General features: G+C 55.8%; 1 protein-coding gene across 5 annotated transcripts; it reads left to right on the top strand.

The window, feature by feature from the left end:
• The first annotated feature begins 485 nt into the window (after nucleotides 1-485).
• On the top strand, nucleotides 486-20,324 carry EGFL7 (EGF like domain multiple 7). Of its 5 annotated transcripts, none has more exons than XM_075112229.1 (10): nucleotides 486-628; nucleotides 5,318-5,386; nucleotides 10,800-10,985; nucleotides 12,678-12,800; nucleotides 13,032-13,144; nucleotides 13,865-13,960; nucleotides 15,413-15,577; nucleotides 16,478-16,542; nucleotides 16,899-17,061; nucleotides 19,082-20,324. In XM_075112229.1, exons 3-10 carry the CDS (start codon nucleotides 10,906-10,908, stop codon nucleotides 19,102-19,104), a joined length of 828 nt encoding a protein of 275 aa, XP_074968330.1. In that variant the 5' UTR covers nucleotides 486-628; nucleotides 5,318-5,386; nucleotides 10,800-10,905; the 3' UTR covers nucleotides 19,105-20,324. The 5 variants fall into 5 exon arrangements, with proteins under 5 accessions (XP_074968330.1, XP_074968333.1, XP_074968331.1 ...); XM_075112230.1 differs by lacking the exon at nucleotides 486-628 and adding an exon at nucleotides 5,127-5,150; XM_075112232.1 differs by lacking the exon at nucleotides 13,865-13,960.
• Nucleotides 20,325-21,006: the final 682 nt, after the last annotated feature.

Raw genomic sequence — 21,006 nt, 5'->3', positions numbered from 1 at the left:
TGGCACGGGCTGTGAGGGAGTCCCTGGCGCTGTGGGGTTCCCCACCGGTGCCCCATCCACCCTCTCTGAGGGGGAATGAGGGGCGGCTGTGGTGGGGGCTGCTGAAACGTGCCCCGTGCCAGTGAAGCGGGAGGGCGGGGGGCAGCAGCCATCTTAGGCCTGGTGTGCGGTGCAGGCGGGGAGCCCAGGCGGGCAGCCCTCTCCCTCCCCATGTCCCTGGGGACGCGTGGCTGCCCCATCTCCATTTCAGCACCCCGTGGCCATCCCCCGTGGGCACGGTGTGGGGTTGCCGCCCCGTGGCCCCTCTCCCCCTCCGGGTGTGGGGCGGCCGTGTTTGTTCTCCTCGCGGCGCCCGTTATCAGCGCACAACACACACAGGAAGTCCTGTCTGGGATTGTCCATCCCCGGCCTGATTTATACAGGAAGAAAAGCATAAAAAGCCACCCTTCCACCTCAGCAGCCACCTCCTGCTTGTGCGCGGCCGGCGGCCGGCCATGCCGGGGGCGCGAGGCGGGCGCCCAGGCCCGCCAGACCCAGGGCGGCCAGGCAGGGATGGCCACTGGGAGCCGGCGGGGAGCACGGCGGTGGGGCTGCTCCTGGTGCGGCGTGGGACGGCAGGACGCCGCAGGTACCGTAGGAGCCACGGCCATCGCCACAGCGGGGATGGGGTGGATGGGGTGGATGGGATGGAGAGCTGGCGCTGGGGGCGGTGGCAGTGTGTCCTCACCAGGGCAGACCCTGTGGGCTTCGGGTGGGTTTTTGCCCCATATGGGGCAGAGACGATAGTGTCTCAGGGGCTGGTTGAACACCTAGCGCTGGCAAAGGGATGCCGGAGCAAAAGTTTTTAAAAGCATCCTTCAGCTGCTCCCAGAGAGGCTGGCTCCACTGTCAGCCATGCACATGCTGAACTGAGTGTCTCCAGCACTGGTTTGCCCAGAGCAGAGCCCAGTCTGCAGCACTATTATTTTTAAGTCACCCCACTGGCACTCAGGCTGTTTTCCAGGAGCAGAGGACTCAGACTGTAAATTTTACCTCTTGTGCGTATAGATGAAGGCTCCAAACACTTGCACAAATACCTGCAAGATAGCTGGAAATTCTTAGCAAATCTCCTTTCTTTCCATAACTCATTCTGTTTTTCCATCTGCCTGCTCTCTGAACACCTCCGGTACAACGCCACGGGGAACGGGCAGGACACGGGGCTGGACGGGGCTGCGGTCAGGGACTGTCCCTGCTCTCACGCAGGCTTGCACTGGCTAAGAGCCGAGACTGGAGCGTGCCAGTGTTTGCATGCCAGGAGCTCAGCAAAGCCTCTCAAATTGATAACTGTGGAGCCGGATGATTTGCATGCTATCTGTTTTCAGCTACCTGTAGATCTGTGAGTCCTGCTGTCCTAATCTGTTGCATCGCACAATGCAGGCAGGAGGCTTTCAGTGACTCACCTGGGGTATTTGGGGATAAAAGGCTAGCTGTGGGTAGGAGCAGCTGGGATACCCAGGCACTGGCTGGCTGTGAGGGAATACAGAGCAGGACCATGCCAGTGAATGGCTCTCAGTAGAAATAACGCGACATACTTTTTCCCAGGGTCTGACATTCACGGAATCACTTCACTGGGCAGAGAATCAAACACAAGAAGAAATAACAAGGCTTTGTCAGTGATAAAATTAATTTAAAAGTGGATCGGGAAGCTCTGCCACTGCTTGGGAAGCTGTGCGAGACAGAAGCCCAGATGTGGTGGCTGGACCCTAAGCCTCCTTGAAAATCCGCCTCTCCTCTGGGTAGCAGCAGAAAACACTGAGTCTGCTCTGGCAGGTTTTGAATAGTATTCCCTGTGATCCAGCATTCGTTCTGCTGATTGAGTTAGTCCCCCTCTATGCTGTTAAACTACCAGCACTGCACAAGCTTCCCTAGAGGTAAAGAAGAGAAATTGAATCTGGGCTGCAGGCTCATTTGAGCCGTTTCCCAGACTCAACTGCTGCAGATGGGGCTGGCTCTGGGGAGACAGATTTACAAACTGCAACAAATTAGAGTAAACGAACCTGACTCACAGTCACACCAGCAGCAGAAGGGCATGGTGAAACACAAGGGAAGATTTAACTTGATCCTTCAGACAGAGAAAGGAAAGGAAAGGGTCTCTGCAAATAGAAGAGGATGATGAGAAATAGTATTTTCCTCTCTGTCCTCTCTTCTAAAGCGAATGCTTGGATTCCCGTCCTGCCCATAGTCTGGAAGGTGACTGCAGAGAGGAGCTCCGCTTAGTGCAGGTTTCTGGAGCTGGACACTCTCTCCTGACAGAGACAGATAATCAGAGCAAAAAACAGCCTTGTGCAAAATGCTCTCTCCTGCGCTGCTCACTGGGATGGCGTGATGAAGGGACCGAGCCGTGCACGCAACTCACAGCTCTTCCCACCGCACTTTCCATGCACTCCTCAGGGAGTGATTCATTGGGAAAAAGGAGAGGGGGACAGCGGGGTGGGCGACCATTCCCCGCTGACTAATGACACTTTTTGCCAGGGAAGTTTCACAGAAAGCCGCAAAATTCAGTTTATTCCTTGATGTGATGAATCATTTCCCAGTTTTTACGCAGCAGCCATTATTGCCTGCTCTAAATGTAAATAAGGACTCATCTGTGTGCACGTAAGAGAAAATAAACCCGGCTACAGGATGTTGCCCTGCTCACGCATCTGTTTTTGCACAGCTACAGCTGTGTGCAAAGCAGAGCTAGGCTGCTTGTATGTCTATGGTTGCCTTAAGTTATAACATGCCGGTTTGTAATGCTTGCGAAGTCCTTACTCAGGTGAAAAAAAAAATCACTTTGTGGGAATCAGATCTCGGTCATAATGTGCATAGCACTGGGCGACTGGTGACGACAGACTGGGAACTATGGGCCAAACACTTTTCTTGGTTTGACCTGCTTTGATCCCACTGACATCAGTGGACTCCGCTAGATTTCCACTGAGGTACCTGGTCTGCAGCTGGTGCAATCGAGAACAATATGGGACATAATAGAATAGTGGGAGGTCATTTTCATTACAGAGCTCTGCAGAACAGGGACTGCTCCAAAGCTTAAACTTTAGTGTAAAGTTTACAAACAGCCTTATGAAAAGCCTGAGCAGAAGAGTTTGTCCTAAAACAGGAAAAGCCATTCCTCCTCTTTTCAGAAGCACCAAAAATTCCTATTGCTTTAGCAAGCACTTCCAGTTCTGTGCGAGACCCCTGTGGAGGCCAGCGAGAGTCCATTGTACACAGCAGGTGTGGGGTCAGCCACGGCTTGTTGTAGCTGAGAAGTTTTGCATCTGTATGGGTGTCACTCTTCTGTCTGTCTCCCCACCCATCCGTCCGTCCCCCCATCCATCTATCTCCATCTGCCTCTTCAGCACCTCTGGCCCCAGTTTGGGGAAGCGCTCATGTGCTTGGGCACATCCCATTCACTCGATGGGTAGTAAGCGTTCCTCTCTAAGAGGAGTTTCCTGATGTTGGGCCTTAGTGCTGGTCTCCTATTAAGTCTCCTCTGTTAATCATTCCTTTTTCACACCTAGAGAGCCAGAGCAAAGTTGAGTCCCCCCCACCCCAGCCCCAGACACCCTCACACCCTCTGAGCTCACCTACTGCACAGGGGAACGCTGGGAGCCCAGCCCACTCCTCCGGCCCTCAGTCCACCACGGATGCTCTCAGGGTGATGTCGGATCTGGTGCTGCTGCCCGGGCGGCTGTGGTGGGCTTGGCAGGTCTGTAGGACAGGCGCTAGGAAACGGGGAGGTGGGTGAAAATCTCACCTTCGTAGCCGAGCCGGTGCTCAGCCTGAGACCTGCTCCGGGACAGCACTCAGCATGCCTCGTAGCTCACGCTGGTGGTAAAACCAGTGGGAGACGAGGAGATGTCAACATTGTTAAATCTAAGAGGGAGGTTGGGCAGAAACATTTCTTTCTTGGCCCAGAGACAAGCATTAATATTAGATGCCGTGGGAGTACCCTTCTAGTGTGCAAGGGAGAAAGCTCTGGAGGAAACATGTAAAACATCGGTCCAGGGAGGACTTCAAATTCAGACAGACTTGCAGCTGGGAGCCAAAATCCCTTACTGCCTTTGTCAGAAGCTCATCACACCGATATTAACAGATCCAACAGACTTGCTCTTCCCCCTCTCTGAACTGGCGTCATTCTACTTTCAAGGGAACTTCGCCAGGCTGTGTCCTGGGGGATTTCCTCCCAGCATAATGAATATTAGCATATAAGACACTGAACCCTCCCTATGAGCAAAGGATTAAATGCTCTTTTAACGGGTTATATGCAGTCCGTAAGCAGCTGACACGGGCACTTACTTGAGCAGAGATTTGACCCAGTAAATGGAACTGAAAGCAAACATTTTGCAATTAAAATAATGGAAGAATTTTAAAATGCTGCAGCGCACTTAGGGAATAATTGTGTAATGGCTGAGAGGGCTCTAACAGAGACCCCGGACGCCCTGCGTAGTCCTGCACTGGGTGTCGTTGTCCCGCAAGGAGCCGAAAGCTGAGTGCTGTGTGGGACACTGGGTGTCAACGAGTCCATCTCCTTTCTCACCATCACTTGGGAACCTGAGGACTCATGCAAAGGTTGCCTGGGCAGATAGGGGTCTTCAGCCTTAAATGAGTGTCTGTACGTACTGAAGACGGTAAAATATAGTGTTGGGGTACGGCAGATGGGATTTCCAATGAGCGTTAAGGGAACTTGGATACACCCTGGGGAGTGTCAGCGGGAACAGGACACCCTGTTCTCTTGGGTTCTTGGAAAATCCCAGCCTTAGGCACCAGGGAGACCACTGGAGGGGGTGGCTCGGTTCAGCGCAGCCGCAGCGCTGTGTTAGGTGGAACCAGGGCTTCTGCTCTGCGCAGCCTTTGCTTGTATCACTGCCTGCACTACCCCAAAGGGTGCAAAAGCACCACGGGTCTTCCCGGCCTTTCCCACCGGGGTCACAGCAGGGTGACCCACACAGTGCGAGCAAGGGGAGGATCAGGACCCATAGGAAGTTCCTAAAACACCCACTGTGCAATCTGCACTGCACAGGAGGGAAGGGACAGGGCTCCCTGTGCCCTACCACTGGTATCATGGTGTCTGTGCCTCTCCGGCCTGCCAGCGAGCCTTTGCGGTGTGAGCTCAGTGCCAATGCCAGACACGGGCATGCTGTGGCCATAATCCTGCTTTTGCCCTCCACCCCACCCCGCAAAGACCTTTGGGAGCGCCCAGGGAACCCCACAACTGGGCCATTATGGGCAAGGGCTGGGTCACTGATCTCTGCCTGCATGACAAAGGGAGTGTAACAGTGGGCTTTTTCTGTTCTGACAGTAAGAAACCAAGATGCTCCATAAGGAAAGGATCCCTGCCCAGGACAAATGATGGAGCACCACAGAAAAGGTGAGTGTCTTGGCTGTGACATTAGATCCTGTGCTTTCGGTATGGTCAGATGGAGAAGCTTTCCATTGGCTTCCAAATGCATTTTGCAATTATTAGACAAGTTGAGTATCAGGCTCTCTTCATCTCCCCCATGCACCAGAAAAGACAATACGCTCTCTGCATAATAAGATAATTACCGTCCCTTCAAGGCTCTTGGGAAAAGTTGCCTGTGCTTCGTGTTTATGAGATTAAGTGAGCTGAAATCATTCCCCAGAGGTAGGCTGGATCCAGACAGAGCGAGCAAACGTGTTTGTGCTACACAAGATGCTGTGTACCATGGAGCTGCGCTTCCACCAGCATCAGCTAACCTTTCCCTTGCTACTGGGAGGGATCCCGTCTCCCACGTGCTCCATCCTCCCTGGCAATGGAGCTCCATCTTCACCCACATGTCCCAGAGCTGATTCCCCTCTGCTCTGCTCCCTTCCCCAGTGAGGACCTGACCAAAGCACTTTATGCTCCTTTTACACGGGCCCACCTGAGAGCCCCGCACCAGCACCTCTAGCACCCATCAGCTTCGCCGGAGGGCACAGCATGGCCTGAGACAGCTCCAGTTCAATCAGCAGCCGCAGCGTAGGCATGAGGAAATACAGGGGATGGGCCAGTGATCTCAATTGCTCTTTTGGAGCCATTATTGTTTAACTGGTAAATATTTCCTTTAAATGGTTACATGCTTTCAAAAAAGTTGCAAAGCTTAATGGGAACAAATATTCCCAGGGGGTTGTATCCTGCCATTCATCTGCACATCAGAACCCTGCTATTTTTAAGGTTGGTTCTGTGCACGGGCAGACACCTAAGTCATCTGAAAAACAATAAGCCTCTGTGCTCTTATTTCCCAGAGAAAAATGTAGACAAAACGAGTGCGGTTTGACACAAACCAAACTGCAGAATTTTCTCTGATAAACAACCAGGCATTTAACACAAGAAACCTGCTGGCAGCTGGGGGATTGGCCTGCCCGATCTGTCCCGGGGCTGGTGCTGGCGAGCCAGCGGAGCTGCACCCTGCGTGGGTCTGCACGTTGAATTGGGGCATCTCTTGTGGTCAATCCTCATGCTGCTCCACGGCGTCAGGGGTGGTCAAGAAATCCTTTAAGCATCCTTTAGGGCTCGCTGGAAACCAGCCTCCAGGTCCTGGCAGTTCATCGCCTGCTTCTGGAGGGCTTTGCTGTTGTAATGAGCTGAGGGGGATTAACGGGGCACGGTGGGAGGCTATGGACCGGTACGGTGTGTTAGGTCACTAACCTGGGGAAAGACGATGTCTCCTCTTATAATTAAGTGTCCTCTTGGGGAGTGCAGAACCAGCTACAGTATTTTTTAGCAAAAAGAAATAAATTTGCCCTGGCCACTGCACTGGTGAGGGTCCATAACACCTGGGAGTCTGAACTCCCCCAGGCGAGGGGCTGGGGGCTATGCTGGGATGTCCCTCTCTAGCCATTAATCCCCTGCTCACCCAGGTGAGCTGGCCTGGGGGGTCAGGGACCTTGTGTCCTCATAGCGTGGGGCATGCAGAAACGGGCTTTGGGGGGCTGCGGGGCGCAGCCTGCCGCAGGGAGCCTGCAGGTAAGCCTCCAGATCAACGCCAGGGCAGGGATCCCCTTCAGTCCTGCCTCCATCGGGGTCAGTGCACCAGCGGCAACATATGGGACACAACACCGGCTTGTCCCCCACCCTGGGCTGGGCAGCTCCGGGGGACCCTGCCCCGTCCCCGCACGTCCCCCCAGGACCAGGCTTCTCCGGGGGGGACTCTGCCCCATCCCCACATGTCCCCCAAGGACCAGGCTTCTCCGGGGGGACCCTGCCCCATCCCCGCACGTCCCCCCAGGACCACGCTTCTCCGGGGGGGACTCTGCCCCATCCCCACATGTCCCCCAAGGACCAGGCTTCTCCGGGGGGACCCTGCCCCGTCCCCGCACGTCCCCCCAGGACCACGCTTCTCCGGGGGGGACTCTGCCCCATCCCCACATGTCCCCCAAGGACCAGGCTTCTCCGGGGGGACCCTGCCCCGTCCCGCACGTCCTCCGGGGTGCCGGGGCAGCCCGGCGGGGACGCGGGGGGCAGGTGGCGGCTGGCGGGGGCCGGCGGGGCGGGGGCAGGCGGAGGCTCCCCGGGCCCCGGCGCTTCCCCCCGGCCGGGAGGCTCCGCTTTCCTCCCCGCCGGGAGCTCATTGGGCCGGGGCGGAGGGACCGGCTCGGGCCGGGGGAGGAAATGCGCGGGGGGCCGCGGCGCGGCGGCGATTCCGCGGCTCCGGCACCGGTGAGTCCCGGCGGGGGGGGGCTCGGCACGCCCGGGGGGGGCCGCGGCCGCATCCTCCGGCGGGGAGGGACGGGGCGGGGGGGGACCGGCGGGACTGGGAGCCGCAGCGGGGGTCCCGGCGCGGCCGGGGGAGGGGGCGGCCCGGAGGCGGCGGCAGGGCTGGGGGCAGCGGCCGGGCCGGCGGGGAGGGCTCCGCCTGTCCCCCCCCTCCGCCCCGCCGGGGTTGCAGCGCCCGGGGGAGCGGGGCTCGGCCTGCTGCGGACCGGGGTGAGCATCCCTGCAGCCCCCGCTCCACCGTCCCCGCGTCCCCGCACCCTGCCGCGGGGTGCCGTACCCCCGCAGCCCGCCCCGCAGCCCCCACCGCGGTGTTCCCCCTCCCCGCATCCCTCCGCGGTGCCCGCATCCCAGCCTGAGCGGAGAACAGCTGGAGCTGTTTGTAAGGGAAAAACCCATCTCCCTGCCGCTGGTAGCTGACCCTCTGCAGGAGGGTTTGGCTCCAAGGGCACGGACCGGGTCCAGCGCGCAGCTGGGAGCAGCGGTTTCACCTGCAGAACCAGGCCAGGCTGTTTGAAAAAGTGCAGCCGGTTGCGTTCCCGTGAGGGTAATCGCGTCCTCCCGAGGCGCTGCCTCCCCTTGCGCCGCTGCGCAGGCAGACCCCCAGTCCTGCCGCTGCCATCAGCTGGAGTTTTAGCCTTGGTTTCATGGGCAGAGCTGGACAAAGCGCTGCTCAACCACACGGTGGGTTGTGTTTTCCCGTTAGCTGCTGCAGCAGGTTAGGCAAGAGCAGAGTTAGGAGAGTTACAGGGACGTTTCTGGGACCCCCAGACTCCCAGGAGCGCATGGCCAGCCCAGGAGACTTTGCTGCCCCCTGAAACAGCAGAAGCTCAAATGCACCCATGGTTTCACTTGCCAGACCGTGGGGCTTCACCTCTTCATTTGAGACACTAGAAAGGCAGTGACAAAAATCCCTATTTTTTTTTCTTACTCATGAAAACATTTTCCTTAATTTATATGCTTTAAAAAAGGAGGATTACTTTTCATACTTTTCATTCAAAGTCAGTAGTGGCAACATGTTGAAGGATCTTCAGTGGCTTAAAGAGGCTGATTTTCATAAACTCATAAAAAGGCAAGTATAGACTATCATATTTTCCACTTCTGAAACTTTTTCTGGTACGAAGCAACCATAATTTCATGCCCCAGAGGGATAATCTGACCACTTGAGGTAGGGCAATGCTGTTCCATTTCAAAGTGAAAAAACAAACTGCCTATATTTTAGGCTTGTGCCCTGCATTTCTTGCCTTCCCCACAGGGAAAGCTCCCACACCAGTCACGGGAATCTTGTGGGAGGCTGGAGATGGTTGGCAGACTTCTGGAGAAGCACTGCTAGTCTGGGGATCTGTGACTGTAAGGAACATATGTGTCCCAGTATAGCCCTGGGAAAAGCCGGCTGGCTGAGCAGTGGGGAGTCAGTACGTCTCTGTACACTAGTGTCCCTGGGATGTCTCCAGAAGGACTGGGGAAGGTTTCTTCACTGTTTTTTTTTAAAAAAACTTTCCTGCAGGTCACCCAAGATTTGATTTCCTTCTGATGGAGATACCACATATTAATCATTAGAAGACAAATTTTTTCTCTATGTTTGGAGGAGAATGGAGGACTAAAGGCTTTAGATCACCAAAATCCTCCTTACATCCTCAAAGCTGGGCTTGGACAGAGGTTACGATGGGCTTGGGTATCTGCAGTTCCCTGCTGGGCTGCGGCTCCATGGGAATTGCTTGCACTGCTGTAGGAGTAGGGTGGGCACGTTGCCACCCCTCCCTGTCCTGGAGCCAGACCCTCAGCTTCTGCAGTACCGCTGAGTTCAGGGACTGAGTGGGGTCCCGGCTGCGTTTTATAGCAATACAGTCGATTTGCTGTGACACAAAACCTCCCTATTGCTCAGTCAGGCATCTGCCTTGCCCAGTGCCATCACTGCATGGAAACACACACAAGACATTTGATATTAATGGGCAGGAAGGCACCAGGCTGGTTTCTTTCCAGGTGCAGGTCTTCACTGCTCCATGCCTCAGTTTTTTCACCTGCACAAAGGAAAAAATGATACTGAGTGCCTTGGTGAAGGGCTTTGAGACCTGCAGGGCCTATAGATTTGTGAGGATTATGCCAGTTATCCCCAACAACCTGGCTCGGAGTTAGGAATTGTCCCGAAGGAGTTTGGGGATGAATCTGTGATCTCCAATCCCACATCACCTCAGGATTTTAGAAAGTTTATTTGCAGCTCACCATATTTGTGGTTTCAGAAGGATGTTTCATTTTGTGTTGCCTCCCCATAAAGCTTTCTCAAGGTTTAATCGGAAAGACCAATTCTTTCTTTAATTGGCATGTATTTAAGGTGGGTTTCTTTATTTCTTACTCCTTTAACTGCTGCCATCCGGAGGCCAAATGTTTTCTTTAAATTAGATATTAAATTAGATATTTTTATTGTCCATCTTCAGCCTTGTTTCATATTTGTCCTCTGCTAGAAAATCAAAGCCTCTTTATTCGCGACTCGGTTAGTACTGACTCTGTGGATGGTACATATGGCTCTTACAGCACTTTTCTCTGGCAAGAACTTGTATTTTAAAGAGAAGATCAGATTTCTGTGTCTTATGTGGTGGGAAAAGGCAGCTTTACAACCGTGTATGGATTAAGAAATTACGGGCCATTGTTTTGCCCTTGCTGTCTGGAACCAGTAGTGTATTTCATGCAACACAGGTCCCTTGCCACTTGACAAGTGACTGTGTGGCCCCCGGTGCCGTGAGAGCATCTCTTGCGCGCCGGGCCAGGTGTCCTCCCGGGGTAAATCACTGCTGCATCAGTGACTTGAATAGGGCAAAGCTCCTGCCTTGCCAGGGGTTCACGGGTCCCTCCGGTCCCCTCTTCCCCCATGCTTTGGCTTGTCACCCTGCACTGTTGCCAGCAAGCGTGCTCCTGCCCCAGCCCCCTGCGCTGCCCTCGGGGGTCTGTGCACACCCGACGCTGTCCCTCTGACCCCGGGGAGTGGGGGCTGGCCCCATCCCCATGGCTCTGTCCGAAGTCACCGGCTGGGGACGGATGCCACATATTCACACCGCTCTCCTCTTGGTTGCAGGGTTCCCCGCTGAAGGGTGAGACATGCGGTAGGAGCCAGTGCTTCCCACCAAAGAGCAAGACTCGGTCGTGCCGCACAGCCCAGGGCACCGCGGAAGGGACAGGACATGCGCCACGTCGGCTGCCTCCTCTCAGGACTCCTCTTAATCCTCAGCGTGACCACCACAGACGGCTTTGCCCGGGCAGGGTAAGCCCCCTTTTTGTCTGCATCTCCCAGGTGTGCACTGTCGCATGTCACAGCGAGTCACATCCCCTCCCAGTGACAGAGCCCTGTTCAGCTTGCACATGCATACAAGGAGGTGGGAAAAGGCTCAGCTGAGTCCTCCCGGGGCAGCAGGGGCTTGGCAGCTCTTCGCTGGTGTTTGTTTGCTTTGTCACTGAAGCAAAAAAGCCTCTCAGAGAAAATGCCCCGACACTGTTTATCTCCATGCAGGGGACACAAAAACACTGGGCGTTTTCTCCAGGAGAGTCAAAAGCTAATCAGGCCCTGCACTGTTCATGAATTATTACTGTCTCCTTGCACAAAAATACGTGTGCAGTCTTGCTATCACGCCAGTCAAGCCTTGCAAATGAGCCATCAAAGGAGGATGCAGCCTCCCAGCTCTGAGTGGATGCACCATCCAGGGGATGCAGGTGCGGAAAACCCCGGCGGGTTGTTGCCTGCAGTGCGCCCTGCCCTCCCTGGGATGCTGCGGCGGCTGCGGTCGTGGTCCCGCAAGCCCAGGAGTGGCAGCTCCAGCAATTCCCTTTCCCTTTCCGGGAAATGGGCCCGACGCAGTGCCCTGGATCCCAGCACGGCCCAGGCAGGCACAACTCGGCTCCCACTGGATCATAAGAAGCCCAGAGCTTGGTGCCCCAGTTTCTTCTCCAGCCAAAACGAGCTCGAGCTCAACGCCCACCCCCCCAGACACAGCTCACATTTTCTACAAAGTTTATTTTTACATTGAAATACTCTCCTCTAGCATTAAATCTTTTGCACTCTGGTCGTGACTAAAACCACAGGCTGGATTACTCGCTCGCACGCACAGGCTGCAGCTATAGCTTTATTCTAAATTTTGCAAAGCAAACAATTGCCATTTAAAAATTCCATCTTCTATAGCATTAATCAGTGAGGCTGAAACGAGTTTACTGGAGTTAATGGAAGCCATCTGATGTCCATGCTAATTCCCAGGCTTTTTATTCTAGTTTCTAATTGGGCTGAGAGGGTGAGACAAGTAGGCAAGTTCCTCAGTGGGACTGACCTGCTTGGGCTGGAAAATGTGGAAAAAAAGAACTTTTAACCAAGACCACTTTGGCTGTTAGCCTTGGGAAAGTTTTTGACTGGATCTCAGTTATCTTAGGAAGGCTGGAGGGTGACTTTCCTCTGGCCTCTACCTTTTTGCGGTAAGCCTGAGTCTTCCCGTGAAATCATTAATTTCTTGGTGACCACAGAGGCATCCATTTTAGGAGTGCAGCAGTCTCAGAAAGGAAAAATCCACCCAGATAGTGAGTGATTTTAAGGGAAAGGAGGTGATGAATGGAAGGAGAACTGCTTTGAGTAAATCCCCCCTAAATCTGTGCCCCGACTGCTCTCCCAAGATGGAGGGTCTGTGCCGGGGTGAGTGTATGAGGAGGCATCGGTGCCTTTGCACAGGGGCTGGGGAGGAAGAGCCCATGCAGCCCGCAATGCTCAAGCTTTGTGTCACTGCCCCGAAACAGCCTGAAGTAACCTCCTGGGTCACTCAGGCAATTAGCCGCTGCCACTTAAATAGTCCTCTGTAGAGAGTGACTGTCAGGCCACCTCCTGGGCTGGTGTAAATCGGTGGTGCCCCTTTGTCCCGAGGGGAGAAGTGGTGGGTTGGTTTATTAGCCAGCGTCTGACCTGCTCCCCTTTATGCAGCCGCAGAGTCTGTGCCGCAGCACCGCCGAGCCGAGCGGTCACCTACGCCGAGTCCCACGTCCAGCCCGTCTACCAGCCCTACCTCACCACCTGCCAGGGCCACCGCCTCTGCAGCACCTACAGGTGAGGGCAGCTGCCTGCAACGCAGACCTGGACCCTGAAAGAGAGCCGGATCTATCCCAGCAAGGCAGCGACCAGTGGGGGCTGCAGAAAGGAGGAATCCTTGATCCGTGGGGAAGGGTCTCCTGGGCAGGGGTGCCAGCGCAAGGGGTCTGACCCACCAGCGTGGGAACGGGATGGGGGCCTTGGGGCGGATTCTCAGTCACCCAGCTCAGCCCCGTCCTTGTGTTGCAGGACCATCTACAGGGTTGCCTACCGGCAGGCGTACAGGCAGCTGCCCCAGCCCACGGCCTCATGCTGTCCTGGCTGGAGCAGAGCTAACAGCCACGCGCTCAGCTGTAACAGAGGTAAGAGGCTGCTGTGCCACCCCGGTGCCAGCGCTCTCCCTTCCCACAGACCCCATGGGCTGAGTAGCTCAGATCCCTGGCAGCCAGCTCTCTCATTTACCCGCACTCTGCCTGTCAGGCAGATTCTCCCTGTAGGAAAGCATTTAAATTTTTGGCGTCACAACTAAATATGGTTCAATTTCTGATTAATTCCCAGCCTCCTTCTGCAGCCTTGCAGGCCTTTTCCCTTTGGGATCGCTTATTAACTTTATAGTTACCAGAGAATAAATAAAACAAGTAAGTCCTTTCCATATAAATCAGCAGTAATGGAAAATAAATGTTTTCAGGAGGCAATCATGATGTACAGCACAAAACAAATGCAAAACACATCAGCAACTACTCTGTCCCCAGATGAGCTCGGGGTGCAGCACCAGGGGCTTCCCAGGGCCTGCTGCTGCCTGTCAGCCCTCCTCCCTCCCGGCTGTGCTGGCTGCAGGCACCTTGGCCTCTTTCCAGGCTGCCAAACCAAGGTCCTGTTCATCCCACCCATCCTGTGCCCTGTGCACCCCGGTCAGCTCAGCCTCACTGCTCTGGGGCTGGTGCAGAGCATCCCGAAACCAGGCTGGTGCTGGTGTGCGTTTTGGTGTGCGTTTTAGTGTGTGAACACGCATCCACTGTGGCAGGGGAGGGAGCTTGGGACCCCCAGAGCTGCCCGGTGACACTGTGCTCTTGGTCCCGCAGCTCTCTGCTGGGTGCCGTGCCAGAATGGCGGGAGCTGCACCTTCCCTGGCAGATGTGCCTGCCCACCCGGCTGGACGGGTCGAGCCTGCCAGACAGGTACGGGCTGTGCTGCTCCCCTCTGGGCTTCCTGCGTGGGGCCTGCCCTGCCACTGCTGGGAGAGCTTCTCCAGGGAGCAGCGGGGCTGCCATGGGCCTCTGGAGGTCCTGTGCCCACAGACAGACCCCTTGGTGGGGGACGGACCAGCACTGTGCTCCTTACCAAGCCATGGCACATGCCTGGTGCTACCCAAACCACAGAGAAGAACCAGCGTGTCACCCATCCACACACCCCCCCACTTACACGTGTTGCTCCAGGGCAGTGACGCCTGATGGTCTGGCCAGGAAAGGATGGGAAACTTAGCTCCCGGGGATCTCTGACCTCCCTTTGGCTGGGTTGGTGCTCTCAGTCCTCAAGTACAGCCCTGGCATCCACGTTTTCTCTCTGCTGCTACTCCGTGCTGTGTCAGTGCGAGCAGAGGCTGTACTCCGCCGTGACTGTGCAGCCGGCAAAAGGCTTTCTTGCAGAGCAGCCGTTAACACTTGTGCGGTTGGCTGGAGATTGTGTATCTCCCAAGCTTTGTAAACTAAGACGCCCATTTACTGCAGAGACTAAATCTGTAAACTGAAAATATTTGGGGGTGGAGGGAAAGCCTGGTGCTCTCCAGGCACCGAGCTCCTCTCCAGCGTGGGAGCAGCCCAATTCTCCTCACTAGGGTGCAGGGAAAGCAGGCAGCGTGGAGGGCAGCAGTGCTCTGCAGACCCCAGCACACCAGTGCGGTGCAAAACCCTGCCACGGTGTTTCCCAGCTTTCTGCCCTCCTGTAAAGCAGAGGAGGAGCATGTGGCATTGACCCATGCTGGGCCAGGCAGGGCTGAGCACATCGCTGACAGCTCCGGCTCCAGTGCAGAGGGGAAAGGATTTTTCCCACTGCTTAAAACAGATTTGCCTGGGCGTGGGAAGCGGTTCAGCTCATTTTGCTTTGTGGGAACAGCTTTAATAACTCCCCCGTGTGAGGAGAGGTTACTGGGTTTTGTACACACTTGAAAGGCTGATAGCTCCTCGCCACGGCTGGCTGGAACCAAAACCCCGGCCATAAATCCAGGATGAGAGCTGAGCCCTGCCTGTGCCCGCCTGGTCAGAGGTGGGACATTTCTGACCACAGCTTTTGTTTCTGGCTCTTTTGTGGGGGGAGCAGGCGGACGGAAGGAGGCCAGAACCCCCTCAGGATTAGCCCAGGTTTACTCCAGCCAGGTGCAAGAGGAAAGGCTGTCTCAGGTGCTGGCAGGTCTGGTGCTCACACCCTGCAGTGCTGAGAGCACTCAGAGCTGTGCCCAGCACAAACGCCAGCTCGGTCTGGGGTCCCATCGCATCCCCACCCTGTGTGAGTCCGTGCGGCTCTAGGGAGGGGAGCAGGACCCCTGCTAGTGGGGCTGAGCCATCTGTGGCCCTCGCCCTGGTAAATGCCTCCTCTCCAGCCCTGTTCTCACTGAGCTGTACCTGTGGTTTCAGATGTGGATGAGTGTGCCGGCCAGAGCCACGGGTGCGGTCAGCTCTGCATCAACACAGCCGGGAGCTACCACTGTGCCTGCCGGGACGGCTTCAGCCTCGCTGCTGACAACAAGGCGTGCCAGCCCCTGGTGCCAGCCCCCGAGCCAGAAACCTTCAGCCAAGCAGGTAACCTGTCATCTCTTGGAGGACTGCCCCAGCTCCTCGGGGCCTTCAGTGGAAGCTGGGATTAACACTCAGCATCACAGGATGGCTGGAGCAGGACTGGCAAAAGACAAGAGAGGGGATGGCAGCTGGAACCCCTCAGCTTTATTCCCAGTGACCTGGAGGTCCCTCTACCACCCAAACAACCTCCCCTGTGCACAAATCCAGCCAGTGCTCCATCTGCCAGGGTGGCAGAGCTTATCTGTGGTGTGCGGTGGCCAGGATGCAGCTGTTCTCTCCATCATCATCATCGTCCTTCCCGCAGGGCAAGTCTGGAGCCACGAGGAGCAGCGGGCGCTGCTGGTAATGGCCCATTATTACTTTTGGTACGCGCTGTGACACTTCAAACTCGTACCGTGAGTAATAATGCGCTGTGGCCAGCACGGGCATCACGCAGGAAACGCCTGGGAAAGCAGGGCACCGTCTGCACATACCCCGCAAGCCACCTGCCCTTATCCTGTGTCCAGGTCCCTCAGCAGGGACGATCCTTTGTGCCCACTTGGGACAGGGCGGACCCGGGTGCTGACTAATCTGACAGCACAGGCATGAGAGGCCAGGCTTCGCTAGACATCTTATCTGTTAAGCATCACCCCACTGCCTGAAAAATTCCCCACTTCGTTGCAGGTACTCCAGCAGCAAGGAGAGGCTTGTGTGCGTTAGCAGCAGGACTAGATGCCAGTGCTTGCAGCAGGCGTTGGAATTGGTTGATGCTCCAGGGGCTGGTCCCAGTGGGGCAGATGCCAGGGGCTCACTAGGAGGGGAGTGGAGAGCAGCAGAGCTTGGCCTGAGCCCTGCAGCAATGTCTCTCCCCAGCACTTTCCACTTTACTTTTACTCACTGGCCTGTTCTTGGTCACTTTTTCAGGTTCCCCCAGTGAAATGAAGGAAGAAATGAAAGACCTGAAGAGCAGAGTGGAAGCGCTGGAGCAGGTGAGCTCTCTAGCACACTCCTCTGCCCTGCCCTCACTGCCCCGCAGCAGCTCGAGGCCACGCTCAGCCAGCTCCCTCCCTGAGCTGTTCGCAGCCAGGGTTTCCCTCCGTCCCAGCTCTATTTTTAACATCATGCTGGCCTCATGCCGCAGCGATCCCAGCTGTGTTCCACGCTGCCGACAGGACCCACGCAGCAGCTCTTGCAGCCCGGCAGCCTTTTGAACACAACCAAAGCCCCAATAGCTGGCTGGCGTGCCGCCCCGGTGGGGTGCACCGCAGCAGGCGACGTGCTACATCCCACCGGGTGGTCCTTGTGGCCGGGGAGGACGTGCTCATGGCTCCCCTTCTCCCTGCAGAAACTCCAGTTGGTGCTGGCGCCCTTCCACAACCTCATGCCATCTGCGCCAGAGGACGTCGGCACAGACCCCATCAGCCGCTTGTCCCACTCCCTCCAGCAACTGGACAGAATCGACTCCTTGAGCGAGCAGATCTCCTTCCTTGAGGAGCGGCTGGAGACATGTAAGTGCCTGGAAAAAGCAGGGTTGAAGTGTTTCGCTCCACCCATACTGGCCACGGTGAGCAGATGCAGGCCAGTGAGATCAGTAACATATATGCCACGCCTGATCTATATCTCCCTCAAGCTCAGCAGCCTGTAATTAATAAAAGATGAACACAAACAGCCCATTAGCTTCATTTCAAAGCTGTTTCTATGGCTGCATCATCTGACTGTCCTTGGAGCAGCCAAAAATCATAAGATCAGCAATGGAAATGTGGCTCTGGGGCAGAAGCAGAGGGAACCTACTATGAGCAGTGTGTCATGGCTCACAATCAGCACCCTCTCCGGCTGTGTTCCCTTCTTATACTGTTATAGCTCAGTCCTTAGAAAAGAAAACCTTGCTCTTAGGAAATTAACAATCCAAAAAGTCAATCAGGAGAGTTTAGGGAGCGTGCAGAAGTTGGCAGATTTATGAGCCTGGGAAGTTTTAGGCATTTCTTTTTGAAGTCTACAGCCCAGTCCTTTGCCAAGCAGTGGACCAGAGAGGGGCGCCTAAGTAGCAAACTCTGAAGACAGACACTGGTGAGAGCTCTCATGTGCGAAATGGCTGGATGCAGGGGGTCCTGCCCGGCGTGCTCCCCTGCGGCACTGCAGAGTGGGGCAGCATCCCCTCGGGGCCCTGAGGTGTGTGCAATGCTCTCCCCGGAGCGCTGCAGCTTGACTCTCAAACCGTAGAGCACAATCCATATGAATACTGTTTTGATAGGTAGCTCTTTGCAGCTCGTTTTCTCATGAAATAATTCCAGTCAAACACATCCAGAAATTAGGCATGGCTGGGCCAGCTCAGGAGCTGCTGTACAGCAGCCGCCTGGCGCTCATGGCAGAGGGGTGAGTGTGCTCGGAAAGACCTGAGGGGAAACTGTTTCAGGGTATACCCAGTCCCAGTTCACTGCTTGCAGTAATGGCTTAGATATAAAAGACTTCAAAGAACTTGTTTGAAGACTAAGTAGCTGCAAATAGACACTTGAAAAACATCTCAGAAAGGGGTAATCATCAGAACCACTCAGCGTTCCAGCAGACCAAGTTTCCTAGTATTGCCCTGTACATATTATTAGTGACAGCACTGAGGAATGTGAGCGGTATCACAAGGTGACATGGATTTATTCCAAGGGGTGACTCCAAAGTCCTGAAATTAACTTCTACCAAACCTGTTCCAGCAAGCAAAACTTGGTTTTGTCCCTCTCATGGTCTTGAAAGTCCCTGAAGGACATAAGACTGTCCTTTCGTACTCCAGCAAGCACTGGGGCTTGCAGGGCATCCCATGGAGAGTTAAGTAGCCATCCATTTTCTGTGCCTTGCGAAGCATTTCACAACTGAATGCTAAGATACAACTGCACTCTCCAATTATCTGCCCAGCAGGGATGCATGTAAGGACTAAAAACCATTTTCCTCTTTAAACCACCACTGAAGGCACAAGGTCAGACCTCTTTAAGCCCCTCTCAGCCTGAATTACCCCCAGCTCAGCACAGACGGTCGGTGCTCAGCTGTGACGCAGCCAGTTAGCAGCACGACAGACTCCCAGCTGCATGCGGCTGGGCAGCGGCCGTGCCGTGCGGTCCCTTCCCAGCCCGCAGAGCTCCCTGGGTGCTGGGGACTTCAGTGACCAGCAGCGCCTGTTTCCCATTAGTGTCACGCAGAGCCACCGGCTGCGGCGGGGACAGGCTGGCCCCAGCCTCCCGTCCTCGGGCAGCCAGCTTCCTTGTCACTGGCTTCCCCCCCCACCTTGGGACGCTTTGCACAGGACTTCCCAGGCCCAGGCGAGGCTGGCAAGGACTGCGGCATGCCAGGGAGGCCAGAGTGATGCTCCCAAATGTGGCAGGACGGAGGCAGCCTGGGGTTGTTCGGCAAAGGGAAAGCAGCAAGTGTGGGTGACGTCCAGAGGTTGAGGTCAACCTCAGCTGTCTTGGGGAAAGAGACAAACCAAACCCAGGCTAAAAAACATTGCTGCATTGTTGGTTTTTTTTTTTCCCCCCATCTTCCCAGGTTCCTGCAAGAATGAACTCTAGCCAAGCACCTAAGGATCTGGAGCAAGCAGAGTGCATCTGCAGCTCTTACCTCACTCTCCAGCCCCAGGCTGGGGATGAAGCCACATCATCTACAGGAAGGCACAGGGTAGCAGGAGAAGGCTGGTTTCCCATCAGCATCTCCATCATTTTCTCTTCCAACTCACCTTATCAAAGGTCACACAGTTACTTCCAAACTGGACTCTGAGCCCTCTGCATCTCACCCCCTTCCTGCTGGAGCAGCAGCAAATAAATGCCTTACCTCGTGCCATTAGTGCCTGCCTGGCTGTGCCAGAGAGACTGGCTGTGCGTGAAGCTGTGCGGTGCTTAGCTTTGCCTGGCTTTTGCTTAGCGGTACCCTGGGACGTCACCTCCCGGAGGAGCACGGACCTGGCCCGGGAAGGACAGCTGCCCCCCACGCTCCCCCATCTGCTCCCACCCACAGGAGGTGGGGGCAAGTCCTGAGTTTGGAGAACTACGGCCAAAAGTGCCTCGTGGCAGAGGGGGCAGCCCCAAGCCAGGCACCACGGCAGTGGATGGGCACAACTAGTCCTTGTAAAGGTACGGCGCTGGCTGGGTATGGGGTGCGGGTGCCCTTCCCTGCAGCTTCTGCTCTGCTCTCTGGGAGCAGCCTCCCTCCGTGAGCGCTGGAGGTGGGCTGGCGCCTTGATGCTTCTTAGCACAGCAGCTGCAGCAGCTTGCTCTGAGATTACCTGCTCCTGCTCACAGTCCTCTGCACCATCCCTGTGCCTGACAGAGCAGTAACAAGGATGAAGTTCTTCCATGGGTCTGAAGGCGCAGAGTCTGTTTTTACTTGCTTTAATAGAAAACCTTTCCCTGTGCCACTCCCAACAGCACACAGCAGACAGGGACAAGCCTGTGCCACTCAGTAGTGCCAACAGGGTGAGGCCAAGGAGGGAGGGACAGTCCTCTGCGTGCCTGGTTTGGGGACCGAGGGCTGGCACACCCACGTTTACACTGGCACAAGCACCAGCTGTTGGTGTAGCCGGTCTCTCCCAGATCCGACAGCCGCTGTGCATGCACCCACCTCCCCCCAGCGCTGTTTGCTCAAGCCCAAGGACACCGGTACAGCAGAGCAGGCGTGACTGACCTGGTACAATACTTTCCTACTTGCCCAGAGCAGAGCTGCAGGAGGAGCCGTGTGCCATGGGGGCAACGGGTTGCTGCAGGGGTTGTACCAAAATAAAGCCTCCTGCTGTGCACACTGAGGCTGTGGAATCGTTACTGATGGGAAGGGGCTTGCTGCAGGGCCCTGCTTCAAGGTAGGCTCCCGTCTGCACAGGTACCACCTTCCTCTTCCCCTGCAAAAGTTCCCTGCAGGCATTTGTCCTCATAGTTCAGGCCAGGCTGTGGCTCAGCAGCATGGCCCTTCTGCCTGCGGGACACAGGGTGGGGACAAGGACCTGCCCTTCCCTCTCAGTCACCAAACCCGCCCCTGCAAGAGCTGAAGGGGCAGAAAACCTCCTGCAGCTGCCCTCCTCCCTCAGCTCCCACACAAGACCAGGAGTCTCCTTTATTTAAATAACCAAAGGTATACTTTTTTTTTTAAAGCACATAACATTAGTCTCAATCCAATTAAAAGTGAACAGCAGATAACCGCACACAGAGGCACCGCTTCCTCCTCCCAGGGAAGGATGTTGCAGGAGTCACGCCGTGGATGTGGTTATCTCCCTCCCAAGACCCTCCTGGGTTTAACCTCCACGACAGCCCTTTATCTGCTGCTCCTACAAAGTGCTGGTTTGGTTCCCATCCTCCCACCCCGACCTGTCCCACAGCAGGTCTGACCCCTGAGTCTGTACTGTAAGGCCCCTCTGATAAAGCCCCTGGCCCCCGCCAGCACCAGCTCTTGGGGACCACTGGCTCTGTGGGAACTCCCTGCCTTTC

Source organism: Phalacrocorax aristotelis, chromosome 17, assembly GCF_949628215.1.
Source record: "Phalacrocorax aristotelis chromosome 17, bGulAri2.1, whole genome shotgun sequence".
NCBI classification, from domain to species: domain Eukaryota; kingdom Metazoa; phylum Chordata; class Aves; order Suliformes; family Phalacrocoracidae; genus Phalacrocorax; species Phalacrocorax aristotelis.
The sequence above is the reverse complement of the archived record's forward strand: the minus strand, read 5'-3'. Positions and strand labels throughout refer to the sequence as shown.